At 38.6% G+C, this 22526-nt stretch overlaps 1 protein-coding gene and 2 non-coding genes across 4 annotated transcripts; 1 reads left to right on the top strand and 2 right to left on the bottom strand.

Moving 5' to 3' along the window:
- Positions 1 to 2002: 2002 nt before the first annotated feature.
- Trnap-ugg (transfer RNA proline (anticodon UGG)) lies at positions 2003 to 2074 on the bottom strand. The gene has a single exon. It is a non-coding gene; the product is annotated as a tRNA-Pro (tRNA).
- A 2428-nt stretch (positions 2075 to 4502) lies between these two features.
- Positions 4503 to 4576, top strand: Trnan-guu (transfer RNA asparagine (anticodon GUU)). Its single transcript has one exon. It is a non-coding gene; the product is annotated as a tRNA-Asn (tRNA).
- Positions 4577 to 11514: 6938 nt separating this feature from the next.
- LOC146452246 (crustacean calcium-binding protein 23-like) lies at positions 11515 to 20102 on the bottom strand. 2 transcript variants are annotated; one of them, XM_085098077.1, is made up of 7 exons: positions 19980 to 20102; positions 16727 to 16836; positions 15876 to 15978; positions 15254 to 15334; positions 14604 to 14701; positions 12850 to 12922; positions 11515 to 11704 (listed from the first exon to the last, which is right to left on the bottom strand). In XM_085098077.1, the coding sequence occupies exons 2-7, from the start codon at positions 16798 to 16800 to the stop codon at positions 11582 to 11584; spliced, it is 552 nt and encodes a 183-aa protein (XP_084954203.1). In that variant the 5' UTR covers positions 16801 to 16836; positions 19980 to 20102; the 3' UTR covers positions 11515 to 11581. The 2 variants fall into 2 exon arrangements, with proteins under 2 accessions (XP_084954203.1, XP_084954204.1); XM_085098078.1 differs by lacking the exon at positions 15254 to 15334.
- Positions 20103 to 22526: the final 2424 nt, after the last annotated feature.

Genomic DNA, 22526 nt, shown 5'->3' with positions numbered 1-22526 from the left:
AATAATAAATAATAATAATAATAAATAATAATAATGATAATGATAATGATAATGACAATGATAATGATAATGATAATGATAATGATAATGATAATGATAATGATTATGATTATGATAATAATAATAATAATAAAATCTTTATTACAAAACCTCGATTAAAATCCTATTTACAATCAACCTGCTCTTACAAAAAATCCAATCAATTCATCAAAACACTATTCATTCACAAATTCTAAAAATAGAAGTAACTTAACCTTAATAAAAAAAAGAGGAAATAGATATAATTAACAATAGAAGTTCAAAATTCTATAAAATAAAGAATTCCATTATGCAGAGATATTAAGATCATACAATCGAATTATACTAATGACGGCTAAACCAATGTCCATAATAATACTAATAATAATAATAATAATAATAATAATAATAATAATAATAATAATAATAATAATAATAATAAACATGAAAGTAAAAATTGCGCATAAATTTGAACCCAGTTGTGTCAAATAGGTGAAATGTGATTCGCTTTAGAGGGTTTAGGTTTTGGCTACGTAAGATCGCTTAGATAGAACGTTTCACGAATGAGAAGACACCGAAAAACAAGCAGAAAGCTTTTCAAAAGGAGAATTTTGTTTCCGTCTGAAAATCAAACGCGTACAATTTTCACTTCCAAGAGAACAACACACGGTTAAAATGACTTTATTGACTCGAACTGAGTACGTTCTTCACGCATTTCGCGAAACCTTTTAGGAATACTAAGAATCGGTCGATTAAAAAAACAATGCAGTGTAAATTCACAATCAAACCTGTAATTTTTTTTTGTCGAGAGGTAGATTCTCAGAAACGCTCGAAAATTTCTGTTAAAATCCGCGGAGCCGGTCATGATTTGTGAGTGCAGAACCACAATTTGTCCTCAAAGCGAGATTTCTTTGTCGTTAACCCTCGGATCTCCACTGTTTAAGCTATCGAATTTTCGTCAGAACTTCTCCTCTTGAAAATTGACCAGTCACACCGCGCATACTAACTGAGAGATATGATATAAAGAGTTATACTGACCTAACAAAGATTATTGTAAATGGATTCAACGTCTCGCGGAGTACTTCTAGTAAGGGTTCTTTGGGGACTAACTGCGTAACGAGTAAAAGAATATCGGTCTGGAAATTTACGTGATGCTGTAACGCAAAACAGTTGTTTGAACTGCTGTCTTTTTCACGAACGAGACTTACAAGAAATCCTCGTTATTGCGACCAAGGGTGATCACAGCAAGAAGGTCTGTAGGGTCCACTGTGATCCTTTTTATATCTTCAATGTGAAAACCGTATTATTTGCAAAAAATTTCGGACGATTTTAATTTCGGACAAAAATAGTGTCCGAAAATAAAACCGTCCGAAATTTTTACAGTATAGCGGAGTAAAACTTTAAAAGTACTTTCTGGGCGACGGCATCACATATTCAAAGCCAATATACATGATATGGCTAGAATTCGGATTAGGCGGCTTTGCTCAGTCGTTCTTTTTATCACTGGAAAGGAAAATATTTGAGACACTGTTTGATTGAGTTTGTGTTATTTTCGCGTTGGTGTATCCGGCTGTAAAACCTTGAAGGTACAGTAAAACTATCATTTTCACAGATTTTATTTCAGTCTGATTCATGTTTTTTAGTCGTAAATTTACTTTAGGCATGTTTCAGCGCAGTGTCCGAAATTTTTGTCCGAAAATTGCCCGAAATGAGGGAAAAAGTGTCCGAAAATTAAACGTCCGAAATTTTAACGTCCGAAATTTTTTGCAAGTAACTTACCAGAAATAATTTAAAAACTCGATCCTGTGTATTTAACATAAATAAATGTTGATATACGAAACATATATTTTAAACTGCAGATGAAGGATCAAATAGAAGGATCTTTCTTCTATTTGGTATTAATATAGGAAGACATAAATCTTCCTGTGTTTCGCCTGTGTTAGATAAAACTAAAATAAACAAAACTGAATCAGACAAAAAGTCGGGGCCTGTCCGGGAGTCGAACCCGGGACCTCTCGCACCCAAAGCGAGAATCATGCCACTAGACCAACAGGCCTCGGTTGACAAAATGAACCGAATTGTTAATATATATTTATAAAACAGGTACCGGTATACTGTGGGATGAACAGACAAAGACGTCCACGAAATTCAAACTTACGAACGTGCCCGAATGGCTTTGAGAAAATTGCCGTCTTTTCTAGGGGATACCCCCAAGGAATAATTATGTCCTTAGTCTCTTTCGTAATGACATTTGTTTTTACATCTACAAAACGACTGTCCGTCATGGCAAAACCCACACTGAAGTTTATATCGAGAAATCAGTTCCTTTGTTGGTGACTCTAAAAGTAATTTACGAAAGGGCGTCTTCTAACCAATCAGGACTCGTCGTTTATTTTATTTTGTTTTTATTTTTTTATTCTAATTCTTATAATTATTTTTTTTTTGTATTTTTCCATTAGAAAAGGCAACCATTGTAGCATCGAAGAAGCAACAAAATTCGCCTGCTTATTTCCTGCATTTAATCAGAATATTGAAATTGTATGATGCATTACACCCAACATGCGGCTGTTACTTCGCTAAACCGTGAAAATTCTCTTTGAATAAAATGGTTTAAGAATGTTCGATTGCGGAAGAGTAAATCCGCGTCAAACTAACTTTCAAACTAGCATTGGAACACTTGAAACAAGAAAACTCGTCACCAGTAATTCAGCGAAAGTACACCACTGATCGGTTAGGCATTGAAGCACTGTGATACCAGAAATACCGACTCGACTTCACAAACCTATCCTCTTCTTTTTCTTTGTTTGCCATATTTTAATAAGTAAGAAAGAACGCATGCACTCACGAAAAGGGAGAGACCAAAACCAGTCGGCACAGTAACCCAACATCATCTAAAAACGCCAGTTATAGTCACAATGCGAAGATGGTTAGATAACGGTCTAAATGTTCTGGTTCGTATTCGTGAAAAAAGCAGCCATGCTAAATTTCGTCAAATTCTCAAAGGAATCAGTAAAAAATTTTAGGTTGTCAGTACTGAAATCCGGAAAGTAGCGACCCTCCGAAAGTAACGAATACTCGAAGATAATGTCCAATCTTGAACGTGACTCTCTTAAAGAGGAATCGAACCCATGACCTCTGCGATACTAGTGCAGAGCTCTACCAAGCGTCGGAGCTCTCAAGCTAAGTGGGAGCTGGCATCTTATGCATTCTTAAGCTGAAGAGATGGAAGTGGAATTCTGAAAACAAATTCAGGCTGGATTTGGGTTTTTTTTTTACTTTCTCTACGCAGGTACTTAATTTGCCTGCGTAACTGCGAAGGTCTCAAGTTTATTAATTGTTTCACCCGCAGTACGGATATATTTTTATTGGGTACTTCACTTCCATACCAAATAACCTTAATTTTTATGAAATAATTGATAGTATTTCACAGAAAATCATATTAAAAGCAGGGAAAAAGTCGTCGGTACTCAATACACAAACCGAGAGATACTTAAGCCGCCGTTACACGTTGAAACTTTTAGCTGAAACTTGTGTGCAGAGGCGCTGCGAAACAAGTTTCACGCAGTGGTGTTACACGGTGAAACTCTTGTTTTTTTGTTTTTTGTTTTTCACCACTGCCACCGTAGCGAGGCGTTGAAAAAGTAGAAAGCGGTTCTACTTTTCGTGAAACTTGTCTCGCAACGGAAGTTCGAAAAAATTTCACGAAACCCACCATGTTACACGGCGCAACGCCTGCTGAAACTTGTTTCGCAGTGCCATTAAACACAAGTTTCAGCTAAAAGTTTCAACGTGTAACGGCGGCTTTAGATAATTTCCTGTATTCCCGGTAAACAATAATTTACTCAACAATGCCTAGTAAGGACTGATTAGCAAAGTATTTCAGTCCTCCAATTTTGATAACACTGGTATGTGGCCCGGTTGGCCGTCGATTGGCGGCCAGTTATTTTGCTACAAAAGGAAGTTTTTTGGTCACAAGGTGGCAATTTACAAAAGTAAATATTGTATGTTTATTTGTTTTAGAGCAATGACAATGCTTGCGCTCATTACAAAAATTTTAGTTAGTTTTGCTTTGTTGAGGATTAGATTCAACCAAGTTTTTTTTCTTTTCAAATAAGTTTTTTGAACTTAATTTATCAGCTGTATTGGTCATTAATTAATTAATTAACAACAAACTATAAATTTGAGAGAAAGAAATATGAAAAGAAAGATCAAGAGGGTAAGCGCGAACGTGATATGATACCCATACGAGGTGCAACCCCAAACTTAAACCTTTCATAAATATATTTCAGATATATCAGCATTTAATACTCAAACAACCAGGCTCTAAAAACTAACAGTTTTTTTCCTCCAGCCTATAAAGGACATACCCCCTATGGAATAAACATAATGAACGTAATTTGACGTTAATAAATATATCTTAGATAATTAGACAAATAAGTTAGTGAAAAAAAAACTTAAAAAAGTTCACGTTCAAAGCCAAGGAAGTCTCCGTGGCGCAATCGGTTAGCGCGTTCGGCTGTTAACCGAAAGGTTGGTGGTTCAAGCCCACCCGGGGACGAAATTTTTGTTTTCTTGGAACAATCAAATTTTTTCGTTTTCAAATTCATATTCTCAAGGTAATAGTACTAATTCAACGGTGGAATTCTCTATTATCAAGAGAGGATCTCCTCTTTTGCTTTTATTAAACGTTCCAGGCAAAACGTCGCCAATATTCAAAAGAAAAACAAGAGATACCTAGATAATTTCCCGTGCTCCCATTTAAAAATACTTATAACTAACGTCTAGTGAGGACTGGTGAGTTCACCAAAGTCATCGAATTTTTCATAACGCTCGAGTATATTTTCATATAGCCCGGTGGTCCGTCGATCGGAGGCCAGATTTTTCGCTGCAAAAAGGAGGTTTTGTTCACAATGTGGAAACTAACAAGGGTAAAAACTCTCGGTCTATTTTATTGCAATTTTCTTGATGCTTGCGCTCAAGAAAAGTTTCAGTTAGTTTTGTTTTGTTGATGAACTGACCCCAGTTGTTCGAAAGCCAATAATGTTAATTCCAGATTAAAAATTAACGGAGGTTAAAGTCTAAGTGGAAAAAGAGGTACAAAAAATCTTTTGGATGAATCTGTAATGACTAGTAATTAAACTTGAATCGAACTTCAAGTTAACCCAGGCTTAGCCTAATCGGGTCTTGAGCAACTGGGCCCTGGACTGTAGATTTAACTAAGGTATATAAATAAATTTTATCACTCTTAAACCTTTACTTTAAGTTTGTAACTTCATTAGTTGATTTCCTTTCGATTTGTAACATAGTTAAATTATATTAGTTATAATCTTTATTAATATGTTCTCGATATTTTCCATTGTTAGCAATGAAGCAAACAGCCTTCCCAAATATGTCAGTTTGATATTTTCGATCCTATATATGACATGGACTCTACGAATGTAGTTTCAGTGTAAAACACTTTAAAAGTACTTAAAAAGGTGGGGTAAAGCTATTTAAAACAAAAACGAACCATGTTTTTAAACTACCGACACGTACATGCACTATTTTGTGTGAATAACGAATTAATCCTCGGTCAGTCGGGGGCGAGCGAAATGGCGCGGCGAAAGTTTTCAAGAACGGGCATTTCCATCGTGTAGGGTTGTATCAGTACTTTGTTGTCGGCTGATAACAAACAAACTGTAGCTCCTCAAAAACCCTTGAAATTTCTCGTATCAGGTTTTTTTCGTGCAAATCTGGAACATTGATGCCAAATTTGTTTGCCTTATTGAACAACAGTTTCCCAATTTCTTTTAATTCAATTGTAGATGGGCTATTCCATAAGTAGGCTTCAATTTATGACCACTATTATCATGTCTTATAATATAAAGCATGGGACTTTTAATTTCACTGTTCGTTAAATTTTTCGCACGTATTTCGATAACCTTTTGAGCTACAGAACTCATGTGTAAGGAGGCTCATTTTAACATCCGTGTTATCATTGTTTTGTCTGGTTTTTGAGTTCAGCTTGTATGTTGCCTTAAGACTAAAATTCTTTTATCTGGTAACCGTGCAGAATTCCCCTCTGTAATATGTCGTAAGCCCCTCTTTGTCGCTCAGTCATCGTTGGCGCTCTCTGAAGGTCTTCTTTTGTGTAAACTCAGATCTTCACGCTCTGTGGCATTTTGCAGTTACTCTATAGAAGTCATTTCTTTAACCAACAGAGAGTTAGAGCATAGTTTTGAGACTTCGAACAACTGTAGCACGATACACGGTTGTCCCTGAAATTATGTCGCAACACGCTGCTAAATCTGCGCTGCTACCATTGAAAAGTACCTAAGTGTTGATGATTAAGACGAGTAAATATGACTTGTATGTTGGTTATGGTAGCAGCGATGGGGACTTGGGGACTTGGACCAAACACGAGTAGGACTTTGAGGAATGATAAGCTCACCAAACGTTTGCCGAAGTTTTGCTAAATTAACTACTTGATATTGTTTTTTCATTTATGTGTAAAATTGATCCCTGAAAATATAAGAAAAATATAAGAAAATAATATATCGTTTCCAGAAACATTTTTATGTCTGGCACAACTTCATATACCCAACAATGCAAAATAAGTGACGTCATTAATGACACAACAATGACGTCATTTAACTTGTAACTCATTCCATTAATATCAAGGTATTTGAATCAGTGTCTAATAGTGGTTAAGAATGAACGTAGTACATTAGGTCATGAATGGAAACTCCAAAGCGTTGTTGTATGAAGAGACTTAAATTTGTTCTTTAACGTTTACGAAAAGAGAGACAATGATAAAAAAGAGAGCACCAGTTTGCGCTCTTGTTTAATGACTGAAATCACCTATGGTCTTTCAGTGTATATTATTTTTGTCAGTTAAACTAATCACTTTATTCTTCGGTTTTCGAAAATGCAGCGAGTCAACCTCCGCTGAGCGTCTGTTTTGTTCTGGCATTAAAATAAAAATCGTTCCAGTTTAAAATTAAGTGCATTTTATCAGTTAAATGGTCATGTAATTTTCCCTTTCCCCTTATGGCTTTTTTGCTCGGTGCAAGTCAAGAGGTTTACATAGAAGAGACACAAAAATAAGAACAAAAAGCAAAGCGTGACTCTATAAATTCGGTACAAAGTTCCCATAAACATTTTCTCGTGATTTACACGGGTAACGAGACATTTCGCCCATGTACGTGCCAACTCACCCACAGCTCGTCCGGCTAAATACCAATTTTCTACGTATTTCATCGCTTTTTCCGTATATCCTATCAACGTCGTATTAACACAGTCAAATTCGCTGTTTATTAAGGTTAACTAGTTTAGGTGGAGTTAAGTCAAAAATGAAACGACCAACGGCGAATCATATACGAGAATTGTAATTTTTCAGTTCATTTTCGCTTGGCCATTGCTTTTATTTATTTGGTCGCTACTTATGGAGCCGTTTGTTTTGTTAAACCGAGGCTGTTTTACTTCTTGCTAGCATTTCTTGACCTTCTTTGACGCCGGCTTTCTAACAGTGGCTTTAGTTTCCTTCGTCTTCTTAACTAAGGGTTTCTTGTCTTTTCTGTTTTTGGAGGCTGTAGTCGTCTGTTTCGTGCTGGATTTATTCTCTTTCTTCGCGGGTTTAGCCGCGGACTTTTCCTTCGCAGGACCTCTTTTAGTCGCTTTTTTTTTTTGTTTCGCCTCAGCGGGGGCTTTTTCTTTGCCGGGAATGCTTTCTTCGTCGTTTTCTTGCCCTCTTTCTTGTTGACCTTGTGAAGGATCTCCTAGGTCCCACGCCTTTTGTGTGAATGAATTGACTGTTTGCCTCGCCTCGTTTAAGAGCTAATTTGATGTGCTGCCGTGTTGTCTCTTCCACTTTCGAATTTTCCTTGATGTACTTTTCGATGGCTTGGAACGAAGAACCACTTCGTTTATTAAGGGCGATAATTGCGGATTTCACAATTTCCGCATCCAAATTTCGGGTGGTCGCCAGGCTTTTTAACCCCTGTTTTCTTGGTTTTCTGATTGTCAGACATTTACCGAAGTTTTTGCTCTTTTAAGTAAAGTGAAATGTCATTTGATTGCGCTGAAAAGTTTTCATTTCATCGAGCGGACCGCAGAGGGAACAAGCTTTAAATTTCAAACTCTATTCACGCTTTGTTCCGACGTCGTGTGTGCTTGTTTGCCCCGATCAAGGCTATCTAATTTTTCTAGTTTTATTACACTTAGCATCCATTTCTTCGATGGGTTTGTGTACGTATGTAGATAACAGAGAGATTTAGAATCGCGTTTATAAACGTGAGATTCGCGTTTATGTTTTCTTGCAAAAAATTAATACATAAGTGGGAATAGTGCAAAACCATTCTGGCCTTTCATGCTAAACTATCTTTTTATCTCGTTATTTTTGACTTAGTTATTATCCTCTTTTTGCTAGAAATTTTTTTTAGAAAAATTTGCGATAGAAAAATGAGTTGTCGCCACAAATAGGAGCTTGCCCACCACTCGTGGGGATAAAATAGTGATACTGAGAACTCGCACGGAAGAAATGTTTTGGGTCGATACTGATTTATATGTTGCTTCCCTACCAAGAAATTCACCTTTAGTTGCCGATTAAGCTTCATGCATTCTAATGTTTTTCTAAGTTGTGCTTTATCTTTGTAACTTCTGTTACCACCAGGCATGGCAATAACTGATCAAATAAACTCATTTTTGGAAGCAAATATTACAAGCGATTATGGGGTAAATTGAGTGGATCGTAGCTACTTCGCGGACACGGTGACCTATCTTTTTTGCTTCATTTCTCGAAATAGTACATAGTAGTGAAAAATCACAGAAAATTTGAGAAAATTTTTACGATAACTTTTTATTTCGCGGGAATCACCTACGAAGCCTGTTGTAGCGCGCGCGTGTCTTCAAAACGTACGAAGTGCCTTCTTTTTCTTGTTTTGTTGCTGCTTTTCGATGCTTTTGTTTCTGGGATAACCAGATATAGAATATTATTGCGTTAAATTCCAGAAAACTAATAAACCTACAACCAAATAATTTATCCACAGTTCGTATAGAGCATCGCATTTGGCGCGCGCACGTTTTGTTCGTGCTACAAATTTGACGCAATCAGCACTCATTCATGACGTCAATAAATCAAAACGCGCGAAGCCAGCAACAACGTCGCAATGAAACCTCTTAAATTCATGGGCTATTAAAGCAGATTTCTCTGCCAGTCTAAGTGCAGCTATAACTGAATACAGAAAGCTGAAGCCAAGACTGTGCTTTGCTCTGTTGTAAAGAACCGAAGGAAACTGACGAGAACACGATCAAACCACGTTTTCTTTCGTGCGTTGGCTTGTTCTTCGCGGGCTTGATAACAGTTGATCGTAAAATAAAGGTTAGGACCTTCTTCCTTAAGTATAAAAGGTAACGCGGTTAAGTTGTAAGTAAAGATGTTTTCAAACGTTGCCTTTCGCATTGCATTAGGCTGCAGTGCACGTCTCGTAAAGCGCGATTCCGCATTCTAAAAGTCTGAAAACAGGTATGGATTTTAAAGAAATGGATATGGCTTCTAGAAACCAAGTCTAAAAATGGGTATGAACTTTAGAGACCAGAAAAAGGATACCGGGAAATTTAATCATTTGGTTTGAAATAGGGTAAGGTTTCGGAGAACCGAGCCGCTCACCCCCACCAAAAATTCCGAGAACCCCCCTCCCCCCGAGAGTCATTGTTCGTTAGTGCATGACATTCGTTCTAGCAAATGATTTTTTAGTAGGATAGTTTTCAAACGTACTCTGTTCATATACTTTTTTTTAACATATTCTATGAAATAAATAATAGGGAGCTTAAGATCCGACGACGGCTGGTGTCTGCGACGGCAGCTATGACCGTGGAAAACTGGGGAGAGGCCGACGTCGTAAGGCGTGAAAAGTAACCCTTAAGAAACCGACGACGGCTGCGAGTTGAAGAAAGGGTTCAATAATTTTTATTGTAGTTATAGCTTCGATTAGATCGGCTCGTGGCCCTCTCCTTGAAAGCTTCGACGACGGAGAAATTTCAGAGGGCGGATTTCTTCACTTGTACGATTAAAATAAGTCGAAAAATCCAGATTTTTCTTTTTCTTCTACCCATTCCATAAAGATTCTGCCATTTAAAATTACATATTTTCAATGCAGGTAACAAGACAAAGTGTAAATATGCGTACAGACAATTCCAAACCAGATTTAAAACAAACTTGTAAATATAACAATTCGTTTAAAAAGGCGATTCCGAGAATAGAAATCATTGCACCATTCCAGGGCCATATAAATCACGTCCGGGCCACGACATGATTATGACTTTGGAATATAGTTGAAATATTGTATCTTCTTCATTAAATGCTGCATAGACCAAAACTTGGTTCAGCGATGATTTCTATTCTCGGACTCGCCTTTTTCCTTGTTAATTCAAAACTGTCGGATGGATCTGGATCAAAACTAGCTCGATTTTGTGTTGTCAACAAACTGAGCCGAGATTAATGTTGCATGTTGACTCGTTATTTCGATGAAGGACGACTCGTCTAATTTAGCTACAACACAACAGAATTCAAACAGGGTATTTAATGATTGACTTTAATACATATTCCTAACAGTACATCAAGAAAAAAGGATAACTTACTGGTTTGCAATTGGCGGCTTCGTGACAGAGCCACAGCGGCTTTCCATGTGGTCATTGCGGACAGCCCGCCAACATCGACAAAATTAAACGGAGATTAGTCCTTTAAAATCTTTTTCTCTTCATGAAATACTCAAATGAAACGATCCACTAAGATTGAAAAATCTTTAACTATCGAAAGCATCGAAGAATTTTGCCGAATAAGACCTAAAATGGGATTATTTTACTCACGTTTTAGACGCGAAGGCAAACTCGGCATTTTGGCGTTGTAAACAACCCCGCTACGGCGGGAAACTTTTCACGACGGCTGTCCGGAAGTTATTTGGCAACTTTTTTCACTTCCGCCCGCCGTCATAGACACACGCCGTCGTCGGATCTTAAGCTCGGTATTGAAGCCAAACACATTACAGGACTTCATAATGATCTTTATCTTCTAATATAGAAAAATTAGACATGTTCCTTGTTAAACACGAGCAAGCCCCTCTTCTCTCCTTTTCCTTTGGAACATAGCCCCCTCTCCCCCCTCCTCAAGTAGTGAAAGACGTTGCGTGGGAATATTTGTACATATTTCCTTTGTCCTCTTTACAAGTAATGCTCAACAGCTCTTGTTACTGTCAGAACCTCGTATTCCGAGGACATCAACTTGTGAGGGAGTGGGACTGCTAAAGCCAAAGAGTATTGTAATAAGCTCTTGCATAATGTGTAACTGTACTAGAGCGTAGTTGTTATCTGACATCATGATCTCTTGTTCTGGGCAACTAAATACAAGGATTTGTTTCCAGGTACTCTATATGGGACGTGCTTAATGAAAGGACAAGGCCAACTTGGCATAGTTTCTTTTTTTACAAAGAAAACGAAGAAAAAACAAAAAAACAGTTTGCATTGTTTTACATTTTACTTTTTATTTCCTCCCTTTAAAGAGTAGTAACAATTCTCAAAAAGGAAAAGTTCATTCATTTAGACTGACATCCCATTCACTTTCCATCTTTTCAATGAAATCCTTGTCACTCGACATGGCAGCTCTCACCGCGGTGTAATACTCAATGAATTCTTGTTTAGTTACTTCTACAGGCTGAAAAGGAAATTAAACGAGTCTTTCAACATGTTTAGTATTTGCTTAAGAATTTATGCACAAGGTCTGGTAGGGTAGGGTCGCAGTTGTTCTTTGTTATTGGATGACAGCACTACATACACAGTTAATTCTTGGATACGCATTACTGGGGTTCTCTTGAGACATTGTCTTGAGGTTTCAAGTTTACTGAAGCCATATAAATCTCATGCTATTACACGTAATATCCGTCTCGATAGAATGTGTTTGCGAGTCTCGTCTCACTAATTTTTAATGAAGGACATCATTATACAGCAAGAGCCTTAAAAGAATAGCTTTTACGCAAAATATTGTAACCCTTAACATCCTACAGTTTGTGCACTCATATCTTATTGTCATCCCTGTAAAGGGGCTTTTCCATGCACAATTTTCAAGCGTGTAATTTTTGTAGATCTTAAAACAATTATGACTTTTTTAAAACACAGTGGGCTAGCTCGTACGCCAACTGCCACAGTTTCCTATTTTAATATCAGATTATTTGACAAAATTGTATGTGAGATAGGTCATTAAATCATCGCGGCTTTCGCGAATAGGGGCTTCACTGACTCACTCATTGTTAAGCCCCGTTTTTGGCGAATGTAGAGAGTGTGTGGCCTACATCCAAACTAACCCCAGTAAAGAAATATGGCGATTATTCAAACGAACTCTAACGGTAGAAGTAGCTCAAGGCCCGGTGCAAAAAATTCCAGAAGCAAGTCTGCGTTCATCTAAATCAACTGAATGATTCTCGACCAACTCAAAAGAGACGCTACCTTGAAAGGCTATCAGGGGTAAACGTGCTTGCACAAACCTTGTCTAAGCATTTCTTGAAGTATCGCCCAATGATCTTAGTGTAATTGACGCACTAATTAAAAATCTGGATCGACGATTGTTATTAACGTACATTATGTAATATAATCAAAGGGCAAAACGCATCACAAGAAAAGGATTAAAACACCGTGATTTTACCCGCAATTGGACCCGGCTCCTGCCTTGTTTTTACTTCTGTTTCTGATTGGTTCATTGTTTTAATTGCAGTTGATCAGATGAGTTGTCTCTGTTAATTCAAAATTTCCAAATAAGCTCACGTTATATTACCCGATCTCGAATTAGGTTTAAACAAAACTTACTCCTTCAGATGGGTCACTGCCATCAAAGCTTGCCAAGTAGTCCTCCGCGAAATCGGCCCTCTTATCTTTTCTCCTGCAAATGTACCTGACATTAGTCCTCCGTAGAGAAATGACCGTCCATTTACTATACATGTGTCCCAAACGTCTCACTTGACTCTGCTTTAAATACAACTGCCAGAGTTTTTTTTATGTCACCCCGAAATCACCTTCACGGGTATATTACGAATTCACAAAATGACAAGCTCCTAGTTGGCTTGATAGATCAATTGGTAGAGCACTAAACCGGAAAAGCGGAGGTTATGGGCTCGAATCCCTTTCAAGACTGAGTTTGTTTCAGGCGTCCTTTTTCGCAATTGCTTAAGTTGCGTATATATCTGCGATGATCATTCAGTTATTCAGAGATATGAAATAATGGACTAATAAAGTAAAAACTCTATATATAACTAAGTTAACCAAACTATCACGAACTATAGTTGGGCCTCCCTAGTAGGGGCGGATAGAAGCAGGGCCTGGGACTGAGAGGCGATGCTCTCACAACTTGAACAGCGGTCCACTGACAATGTGGCCAACGGACTTTTAAATAAAACAAGGAAAATATTGATTTCGTTTCTTTGTCGTTTGGCTCTTTGTATTCCGCTCCCTCTAATCTTTTAAATGTCTTTCAGTTCACTTTCAGAAACGGCAAAATACAAATGGCAGCGATTTGTACGAAGATTTTATGCTCTATGCTCAGGGCATCGGGGCGCTCCGAGTAGACTGCGAGCAGTGTCCCTTTTGTTCGAAAATCCGCGGAGAAGAACGCAGCGTGCTTGCTCAGTATTTTATTTTATTTTATTTATTTATTTTATTTTTTTTTTTTTTTGCTTTCTTCCACGCGGACTGGTCGCAGTCTACGCTCCGAGCTTCATAACAATCCCAGTAAAATAATTTGTTATCGGACTTAGAAGATATTTATACAGCAGCTTTGGAGTCCATATGGACTCACAAAAAATATCAAAACTTCGACCAGCAAAGCGTATTAATCCCAAAGGCGCTCTATTGTTATCCCTGCTGTTGAGTTTCCTTTGAACAAAGACTGTATAGATAATTAATGCAGGGGCTGTGAGGAAATGTTGGCGCAATTTCTTTACACAAGCAACAAACAGTACATAAAAATTACGTTAAGTGAAATGAAATTGCAAAATTCAATAAATCCGTAAATGAGGCGAAGACATGCAGTACTAAATTTCCCTTCGGCCGCAATTAGTTTTAATAAGATTTCGCTACAGTATTTCGCTTTGAGTTAACAACGTATATTTTAGATGCGCAACACATGAATCCGCTTACAGAAACATCTGTGATTGCTTTGCAAGTTGTGAGAGCATCGCTACAATTTCATTTTAGATGTATAGGAAGCTGCCACCCCCTCCCCCTTCCGGGCAGATTGTTCCATAGCTTTGGAGCTGCTCGTGTGCGCTTCGTGATCTAGCCTGTGTGAAGAGCCCCCCCCCACTCCCCTCCAAAAAAATCGTCTCTCTCCTCGATTTTTCAGGAGGGGAGGGGGGGGGGGGCTGTACACAAGCTATCCGTGATCTCCAGATGAATTGTGGGCTGGCCTTAGCGGGTGGGCGACGAGAATGACATTTTTTTTATTGACTGAAGTAGTACTGTACTTTACGGTAGTACTGTTACTTGGTGTTCATACTCGGAATGGCCTCATAATCTCAGTTCATGATGAGTTTCTCATTGACTACGCACGAGCTCAATCCACTTACTTTTTCAAATCCTCAGCCTTGACAACTCCATCTCCTGTTATATCAAACTTGCTGAAGGCTTTCTCGACGATTTTCAAAGCGTCCTTAGTTAAAGGATCCTACAAACAGGCAACGAGGGGATTTGAAAAGAATATGAGCAACAAAAAATACCCAAGCGGCGTTAGTAGTCAAACGGATAACTTCAGTGAAGATTTTGCCAACGAAATATGTCAAGTGTTTCAAGGATTTCTGAAGTCAAATTCTCCCAATAAAATTCACCCTTCGACCACAGAGGATAGATAAGGATGACCTAGCCTCAATGCACAGAATTTGTTTCCGACTGCAAACATGACGATCACAGGGGAGTTATGTTCCTTTCTCTGTCTTGTGAAAAGTCTAATTCGTCTAGAGTCAAATCATAATATTATTTGAACCGTAACAAAAACTGAAATGATTTTTGCCGACAAAAGTTGCATTGTTCACAAAAATAACTTAGATTTATCCTGTGACTTTATTCCGTTCATAAATATAAATGTGGATTAGCCCAATGTCGCCCTCTTGAGTTTATTTTGGCCTTGGCTACTTCCCAGCCTGCAAATTAACAAAGCAAACACTTTTGAAAAACACAAATCGAACACCTTTGAGATCTGTCTAACGGTTCGCTGTCTTACCCTAAAACTTGAAAGGAGTTCCTCAATACTTATGCCACCTGAGTTGTCTTTGTCAATTGTGTTAAACAACTGTTTAACTTCCTGAAAAAAAAAAAAACAGTTTTATCAACAAAATTGTATAAATAAAAATAATCGCACCCATTTAGAAATGTTCCGGCTCGGACTAGAAAACAGAGCTTCGATCTTCCTGTGTCAATTTAAATAGGGATTCAAGAGATGAACAACAGAGAAAGAGTGACTAACAAAATATGATTAATTGCCTTATTAAAAGCTGCTCGATTAAATTTTCAGGTTAATTACTTTATTTGGCTATATATTTCTACATCCGCCCCTTACAAGTTTGTAATACTAGTCAATCCACTTGAAACATTCTTACAACGAAATGAATAGCTTCGCATACGAGATAATAGACGTTACATCGTATGCGCCACTCAGTGCCTTTGAGCAAAATCAAACTAGCCCTCAACAGACTGTTTGACATTAAAAACTACAGTGGCGGAGGAGATGGCGAGAGCAAGCGACCTTGGTTCGTTTGGGAATCAGGTTACATTTTCTGCAAAAAATAAACGTGGAGCTAGACTAATGTTAGATAGAACTATGCGTTAACTACAAATCTACTCACCTCATCTGTCATGTTAACTCTTATCCTTTTCAATCCTTTGGTGAATTCATCCAAGTTTACGACTCCGTCCCAGTCACCGCGCTCATCGCTCTTTGTAAGAAACCTTTGAGCAAATTTGTTCCATATGTCATTCGAAAAAATTAAGGATAGATTGAACCCGGCGCTAAGTTAAATAAGCACACATACCGTTACGGATAAAATATAAATTAATTATTACAGGTATTACTCTTTCCGGCCATTCTTAAACCCCGGCCAATAACATACAACTGAAGTTTGTTAGCGTTGATTTTCTGCAAATAATTCATCGACATCTCGAGACCCTATTCAAGTTTGTGTTTTTCTGGTCTCCTACCTATAGTGGAGTTGGAGAAAAAAGGGTGAATCTGATCCCTACCCCTCCGTCTTTTTTTTTTTTTTTTTTTTTTTTTTTTCAGAATTAGAGATACCTTGTGGGCGAAGAGTGACACCAACAACGTTTACTGACAAGGCTCGAAACAAAACAAAGCATTTGAAAACGTCGAAGAACCAGCACCACAATTAACTTGAATGACAACTAAAAAATAAGTTAATTTGAATGTTGGAATGATCAAAACGATACTTCACATTGCTACCTAGCTATCTACATAGCCAGCACTATAAAGACACTCCAAAAAATATTGTAAAACACCACAGGGATGTTCTACTCGATTGCTTTCATTGGAATGGTCACAATGAAGGTTGACTCCTCCACAGACTCAACAGCTAGAATCACCTCTTTTGATGGGAGGTTTGATAGCAGGAGAAACAGGGGCTCAGTCAAAACAAGGTCATGTCACTTTTTATCTATTTCAACAGCAAACCTTGAAACTTACCTAACCAATTGTGCCGCCCCGTAGCCTCCTTTTGCAGCAAAAGCAGCTTTCAGTTTCGTAAGTTCTTCCGTCATTTTCGTGGATGGGTAGAAAGAAAATAACAGCCTGATCTGCAAGGAACAGAAATCAAATGAATTTTACAGTAATTTTGTAAGTGGTGGGGTACGTTTTGAAAATAATAACCTTCCCCGTCCACCCAGGCATACCCCGGGTATTTGACAATTTTTCGTGCCCCGGGAGTAGGATATGTGGCGCAAAAGGCCTACCAGAGGATGGGGTGGGGAATTTGAACCTGAAGCCGTCAAGCCGACACCTTCCTTCTTGTCAGGCGGAATACACAAGGTTCCTGATTCAAGGCGGAAATGTCCCTTTTACAAGCAATTGGCTCATCAGAAAGGGTCTCCAAAAACATTCCAGTGTTTTTGAAGGTATTTATGGAAAATTTGATTTAATGTAGATGAACTAGTTTCCAAATAGTGTATTCCAAAAATTGGAACATCTGCTTTTGTGAATCATCACATTCGGTGCTAAGTTATGGCATTTGAGTGGCTATTTCGCCTCGCGGGGCGGGAATTTGAACAAACCAATTTTCAAAACTTCAAATACCCAGTGAGTGGCGGGGGGGGGGGGGGGATGTTGAAGTTTTTAACTGATAGGCACATAATTGTGGGCATAAGTATAGGCACCTCGGACGTCACCATTGTGATTCACCGAACATTTATAACTTAGTATCTCTTTCCTTCTTTAACTCTAGCCTTAAACAATATCTCTACAGCAACTACTAAATCTGTATCTCTATTTTGACCTTGCTTGCTATTTTTTCTCAAATGTTTATTGATCGTTTTCAATCTATTCGTTTCAACTATAATTGTATCAACCATCTCACAGTCTTCAAACATTATATGTAACAACTCTGTAATGAGGAAGCCTTTGTTCTATAAGCCCTATGGTTTCTCCTAAGGCTTCCTCGCCATTTTCTCTGTAATATCTCTATTTTTTGTATTCCTATTTTGCTTTTTTATAACGTGTGTGGTGAAATAAACAAACAAACAAACAAACAAACAATAACACTTGTTCTTGGGGTGGATAATTTGACTAATTATTTCTTGGAAAATCCAGAATATCCCTTCGCATATTTGTAATAACACCCACATAGGATGGTAAGAGTTCGCCTAATTTCAAGTTGGCCTTGTTACCTTACACCGTAACCGTTTAAATATATCAGCATCACTCTTGATGATTTCTGATAGTGCAAACCCCTGTGTGGAAGTGTGTGCACAAGATGCAAATTACAATAAATGATAATATGTTCTTTTCAAAAGCCATCGATGTTGATCCGTGCTGTGGCCTAATATGATTGGCCCTTCAAAGCCTGTATTGAGGGGATTTATCACCTTGTCCTAAATTATGTAGAACCAGAAGAAGCCCTGGAAAAGAAACTCAACTTAATTTGGCTGAGGTAATGAAGTGTTTTTTTCATCGACCACATCAGTGGAACCGTTGAGTGATGTGTCACCATAACTCTCCGCTTGAGAGGAACTTCGGCAGGGCTTATCGTTGCGATTGGTTCGAATTCAACTTTTTTTCAACGATGGCCTGCGTCTCAATAAATGAACTTCTCCGTGAATGACTTGCTCAGAAAGGCCCGCAAATTATCCTTTTTGGCACAGGATGAGGCAGCTTAACGTGTGCTGAGTTTTAAGCGAATTTTAGTGAGGTTTTCGAAGTGCTCTCCTCAAAGCATGGTTCAAATTTTGCATCAAGTTTTGTAACCTTCTCAATACCTTAGTACAACATGTTGCACGCGTATCAGTCGCTGAGAGATAAACCGCTCAAAACTTATAGGGTCAGTTTTTAAAAGACAGTTTAGACGGTGTTTAACAAAACCACGTTTGAAGCCATTATCAATTTTGTCAACAATCAAATCTAAATATTGTCTACTGCCGACGGTAACAAGAAGGCTTGCATCCCAGACTAGAAACTATTTATCTACTTAAAATAAACCACTCATAAACAGATTTGGAGGTCCCGCCGGGGCCAAGTTAGACCCTGTTTAAATAACTGGCCCTTAGTGTGCATGTTACACTGAATATTACTGAATATTCTGAATTACAGTAAAATATAGTTGGCCTATCCTAATATATGTAAATATAAGTAAATAATTGTCAATGTTACATGAACTTCACGGCTTTCGAGAGCTCCGATAAGCCATGAAAACACCGCAAAACAGATCAGGTGAGCTTTTTCAGACTTCAGTGTCATTTATGTGGTTTTCGAGGGAACGTTATCTAATTTTCGATGGAATTTTAACGCCATACATACTCGTACAAAAACGCTTTTGGTAGTCTGTGGTAGAACAACAAATATGTCTTTGGTCGCACCCGGTTCGCAAAACCACGTGGAAAGCATTCAGTAAATTTACGGAGATCTTGCGAAAAAGGTAGAAGTCAGCGAATATATAATTTTTTTCGAAGTTCAGATAAACTAGTACAACTGAAAAGTTTGATTAATTGGCAAGGAAAGAGATGAAACTAAAGGCCCGTTTACACGACAGAAAAAAAATAGAACGGTTCGGACAAAAAGTAGAACACTTGATTTGTTGCGAGCCAGCACTATTAGTTCCCAGTCATTTGCCCTTGTATGCATGCGTATTCGGCTTCACTTCCTTGTGACAATGGCGGACAATCAAGAAAAGGGGCAGAAGACGAAATCGAGAATAAAAGCGACTCAAAAGGACATTTGGGCTGATGAAGAAATTGACATGTTGTTGAATATATTTAGGTCGCAAACCATCCAAAGCTCCTTAGAGGCTGCGAGGTCGCCAAGAGACAAAAACGCCATTTACCACGAGCATGAGCGCTTTAAACGAAATACACTGATCTACTGATTCATGCGGGCTCAATCATGTCCGGTCCCTAAAATGTTGTCGTGTAAACAGCCCTTACCGTTCCACCAACATTTGGGGACCGGTGCCTCTTTTTATCGGAGCCGTTCCCTGATATTTTTCGCGTAAACGGCTAAAAATCATTGGACCGGTTCTTGTTCCTATCCGAGCCGTTCCTCCTTTTCTGTCGTGTAAACGCGCCTTTGGCACATGCGAAACGTGCGACCAAAGCCTGTGAAACGTCATCGTGTACAGGACAGGGAGCAAATTGTAATCTGCAATTTTAGTTACTACGTACCGGCTTATGTTTTATAAAGCAATGGAAACACCAACGTTAACTAAATAAGAATCAACGTTGATGCAACTAACCTTCAACCGAGACACTCCCTGAAACGTCAAATGTATTGCTGTGCAACAAGTGGAACTGTGAAATTAGCAAGGAATATAAGGCGCATTTATATCGGAATTATTGCTCAATGGTTCTTTCAGCAGGACGTGACATACACTGCATGTAGCGGCCTTCCCCCGGGATTTTAAACAAATAGCCAAAAAATGTATTTCTCCCCGGGGAAGTTCTTTCAGTATTCTTTCCCTTCAAATGCAAATCTAATCATTGCCCAATGAACGAAAAAAAAAAACAAAAAAAAAAACTAGAGAGCAAAAATTAATTCAACAAATTCATTCGAGTTTTATCGGTATATCAAGATCTGTACGTTCAGTTGCAGTATCCTTTTGGACATTATGCATGTGGTACCGAAATATAACAGTCTCGTTAGCTGTTAGCATGTAGGTTATTATTCACAACACTCATAATGATATGCAAGGTTAAAATAATTCAATAATGGGTTCTTTCATGGCTAGTCTAGCGGTCTCACGTGCGATTACATAATTACCGATAATAAATTCTGGTTTGGCGCGAAAATAAATCATTCTTGCTCAGTTTTTCAGCGGAGCCGCGAAGAGGTGGACGGCCCACCCAGTCCCGTCCAAAAATCGCGTGAGTCGTATCTTGAACTCTTCCTAAGCCAAGCTGGGACAGCTTGGCTTAGTCCGCTGATCAATCTTTTTTCCCATACCTTATTAGAACTGAGCATGAATATGAATGTAAGGGGTATCAAATGGTCTCATTCAGTTTAAAAGTGCTCGCAAAATTTGGCCTCTGCTCGAATTGCTCGCAAAAATTACACGGGTGCTCGCTTGCTCGTGCTCGCAACATTTTTGCAACTGCTCGCATGCTCGCATTCTCGTTCACATATACTCGATTGCTGGAAATTTCGTTAATCCTATAAACGATAAATCAGTTATGATATGGTTAAAACAAAAAGGTTGAAACGGCATCCTTACCTCTGGCTTCAGTCTTTCTTCAACTGAGTTCAGTCTGTAACTATTGTTCTGTTTTGGAAGTGTCAGCCAGATTATTTGCTGTTACTTGGCGCAAAACAACGTATCCTATATTCCGGCCAGCGGAAAATTTATGAAATACTCGAAGTGTTCGCTGTTCGCCATCTGTATTTTTTAAAGTGCTCGCTGCTCGCGACTAAAATTTGTCAACTGCTCGTGCTCGCAAAGACCATTCGATACCCCTAATGTATGTGAATAGAATACTATTTTAAACAATGGTTGTTGGATTTGTACAGCGTTCTATTGGATGAACAGAGGTCGACCGGAAGTGCTTAAATCATACGCATGCGCACTCATTTGACCGCTGTGGAGCAGAGGTCTTGCTTGCTTGGTGCTGACCAAAAGGAACGCAGCCTCTGGGAACGTGTGACGTGACAATGCCATTTACTTATCCTACCCTGTTACCGCCGTCAGGAGCACTCCATCTAACATATAAAATTCGATTCTATTTTTACACAAACCATTTCGAGGGTCTTTAGCCGGCAACACACCTGGCGATTTTATACGCCGATTGCAGCGAATTTGATTGCCAGCGATTTTCCTCACCGATTGATGCGGACACACCTAGCGATTTTTTTCGCATATCGGCTTGATGTGGCACTTCAACCTTGTTCCCGGGCTCCATCGAGGGGTCTGGAGGGGCGTTTTGAAAAGCTAAGTCGTGTGATATAATCGCCCAACCTGATTGGTTGACTTTACTGGCGATTCGCAGCGATGAGCGTAGGAAATCGCGGGAACAGGCACACTTGGCGAATGCCAGCGAATTTAAGTCAACTCTATCGTAAGCGACCACCCTTGGGGGTCGCTTACGGGAAAGATCAACAAAAGAAGCCTAATATTGGATTTATTAATTAATTACATAAAAAATATTACCTTAGCAGCTAAAATTAGGCAAATAGGAACTAATTTATTTGATTTTTTCACATCTATTAATTCTTCTGATTGTATATCATTGTGGAACAGATCACTGTAACAATTCCCGTTTATCTACAGATCTAATTATAGCCATCTTCCCTGCTTGTAAACTTTCAGCAGTCCGGGGTAGTGTCATATTAGTAATGATTTAGTAACGATCATACGTGATTATGTTGGGTGGTCGCTTACCAGAAATTGAAAACAAAAGAAAATGTCAATTTTCTGGCCTAAAAAGTGGTCGCGGTCCCTTAGGAAATGTGATTGGTGGTCGCTTAAGAGAGAGCTCTTGAAACAGTGTTTAACTGAGAAACAAAACGGTTGTTTACAAAGTGGTCGCTTACGAGAGGTGGTCGCTTACGAGAAGTGGTCGCTATGAGAGAATTAACTGTATTTTATACGCCGATTGCGGCTACCGGCGAAAATCGCAATTGCTACACCGGGCACACCTGGCGATTTTCGCCGATCGCGGCGATCGGCATATAAAATCGCCAGGTGTGTCGCCGGCTTTAGTTTTTTTAGTTCGGTTTTGCCATAACCGAGAAAAAAAATGCTCAAAACGCGGTATGTTGAAAGAATTAAGGTGGGGCTCTACCTGAATTT

This window comes from Pavona decussata, unplaced genomic scaffold (assembly GCF_977016875.1).
Source record: "Pavona decussata unplaced genomic scaffold, jaPavDecu1.1 SCAFFOLD_375, whole genome shotgun sequence".
Lineage (NCBI taxonomy): Eukaryota > Metazoa > Cnidaria > Anthozoa > Scleractinia > Agariciidae > Pavona > Pavona decussata.
Note: the sequence above shows the minus strand (reverse complement) of the source record. Positions and strands in the feature narration are given on the sequence as shown.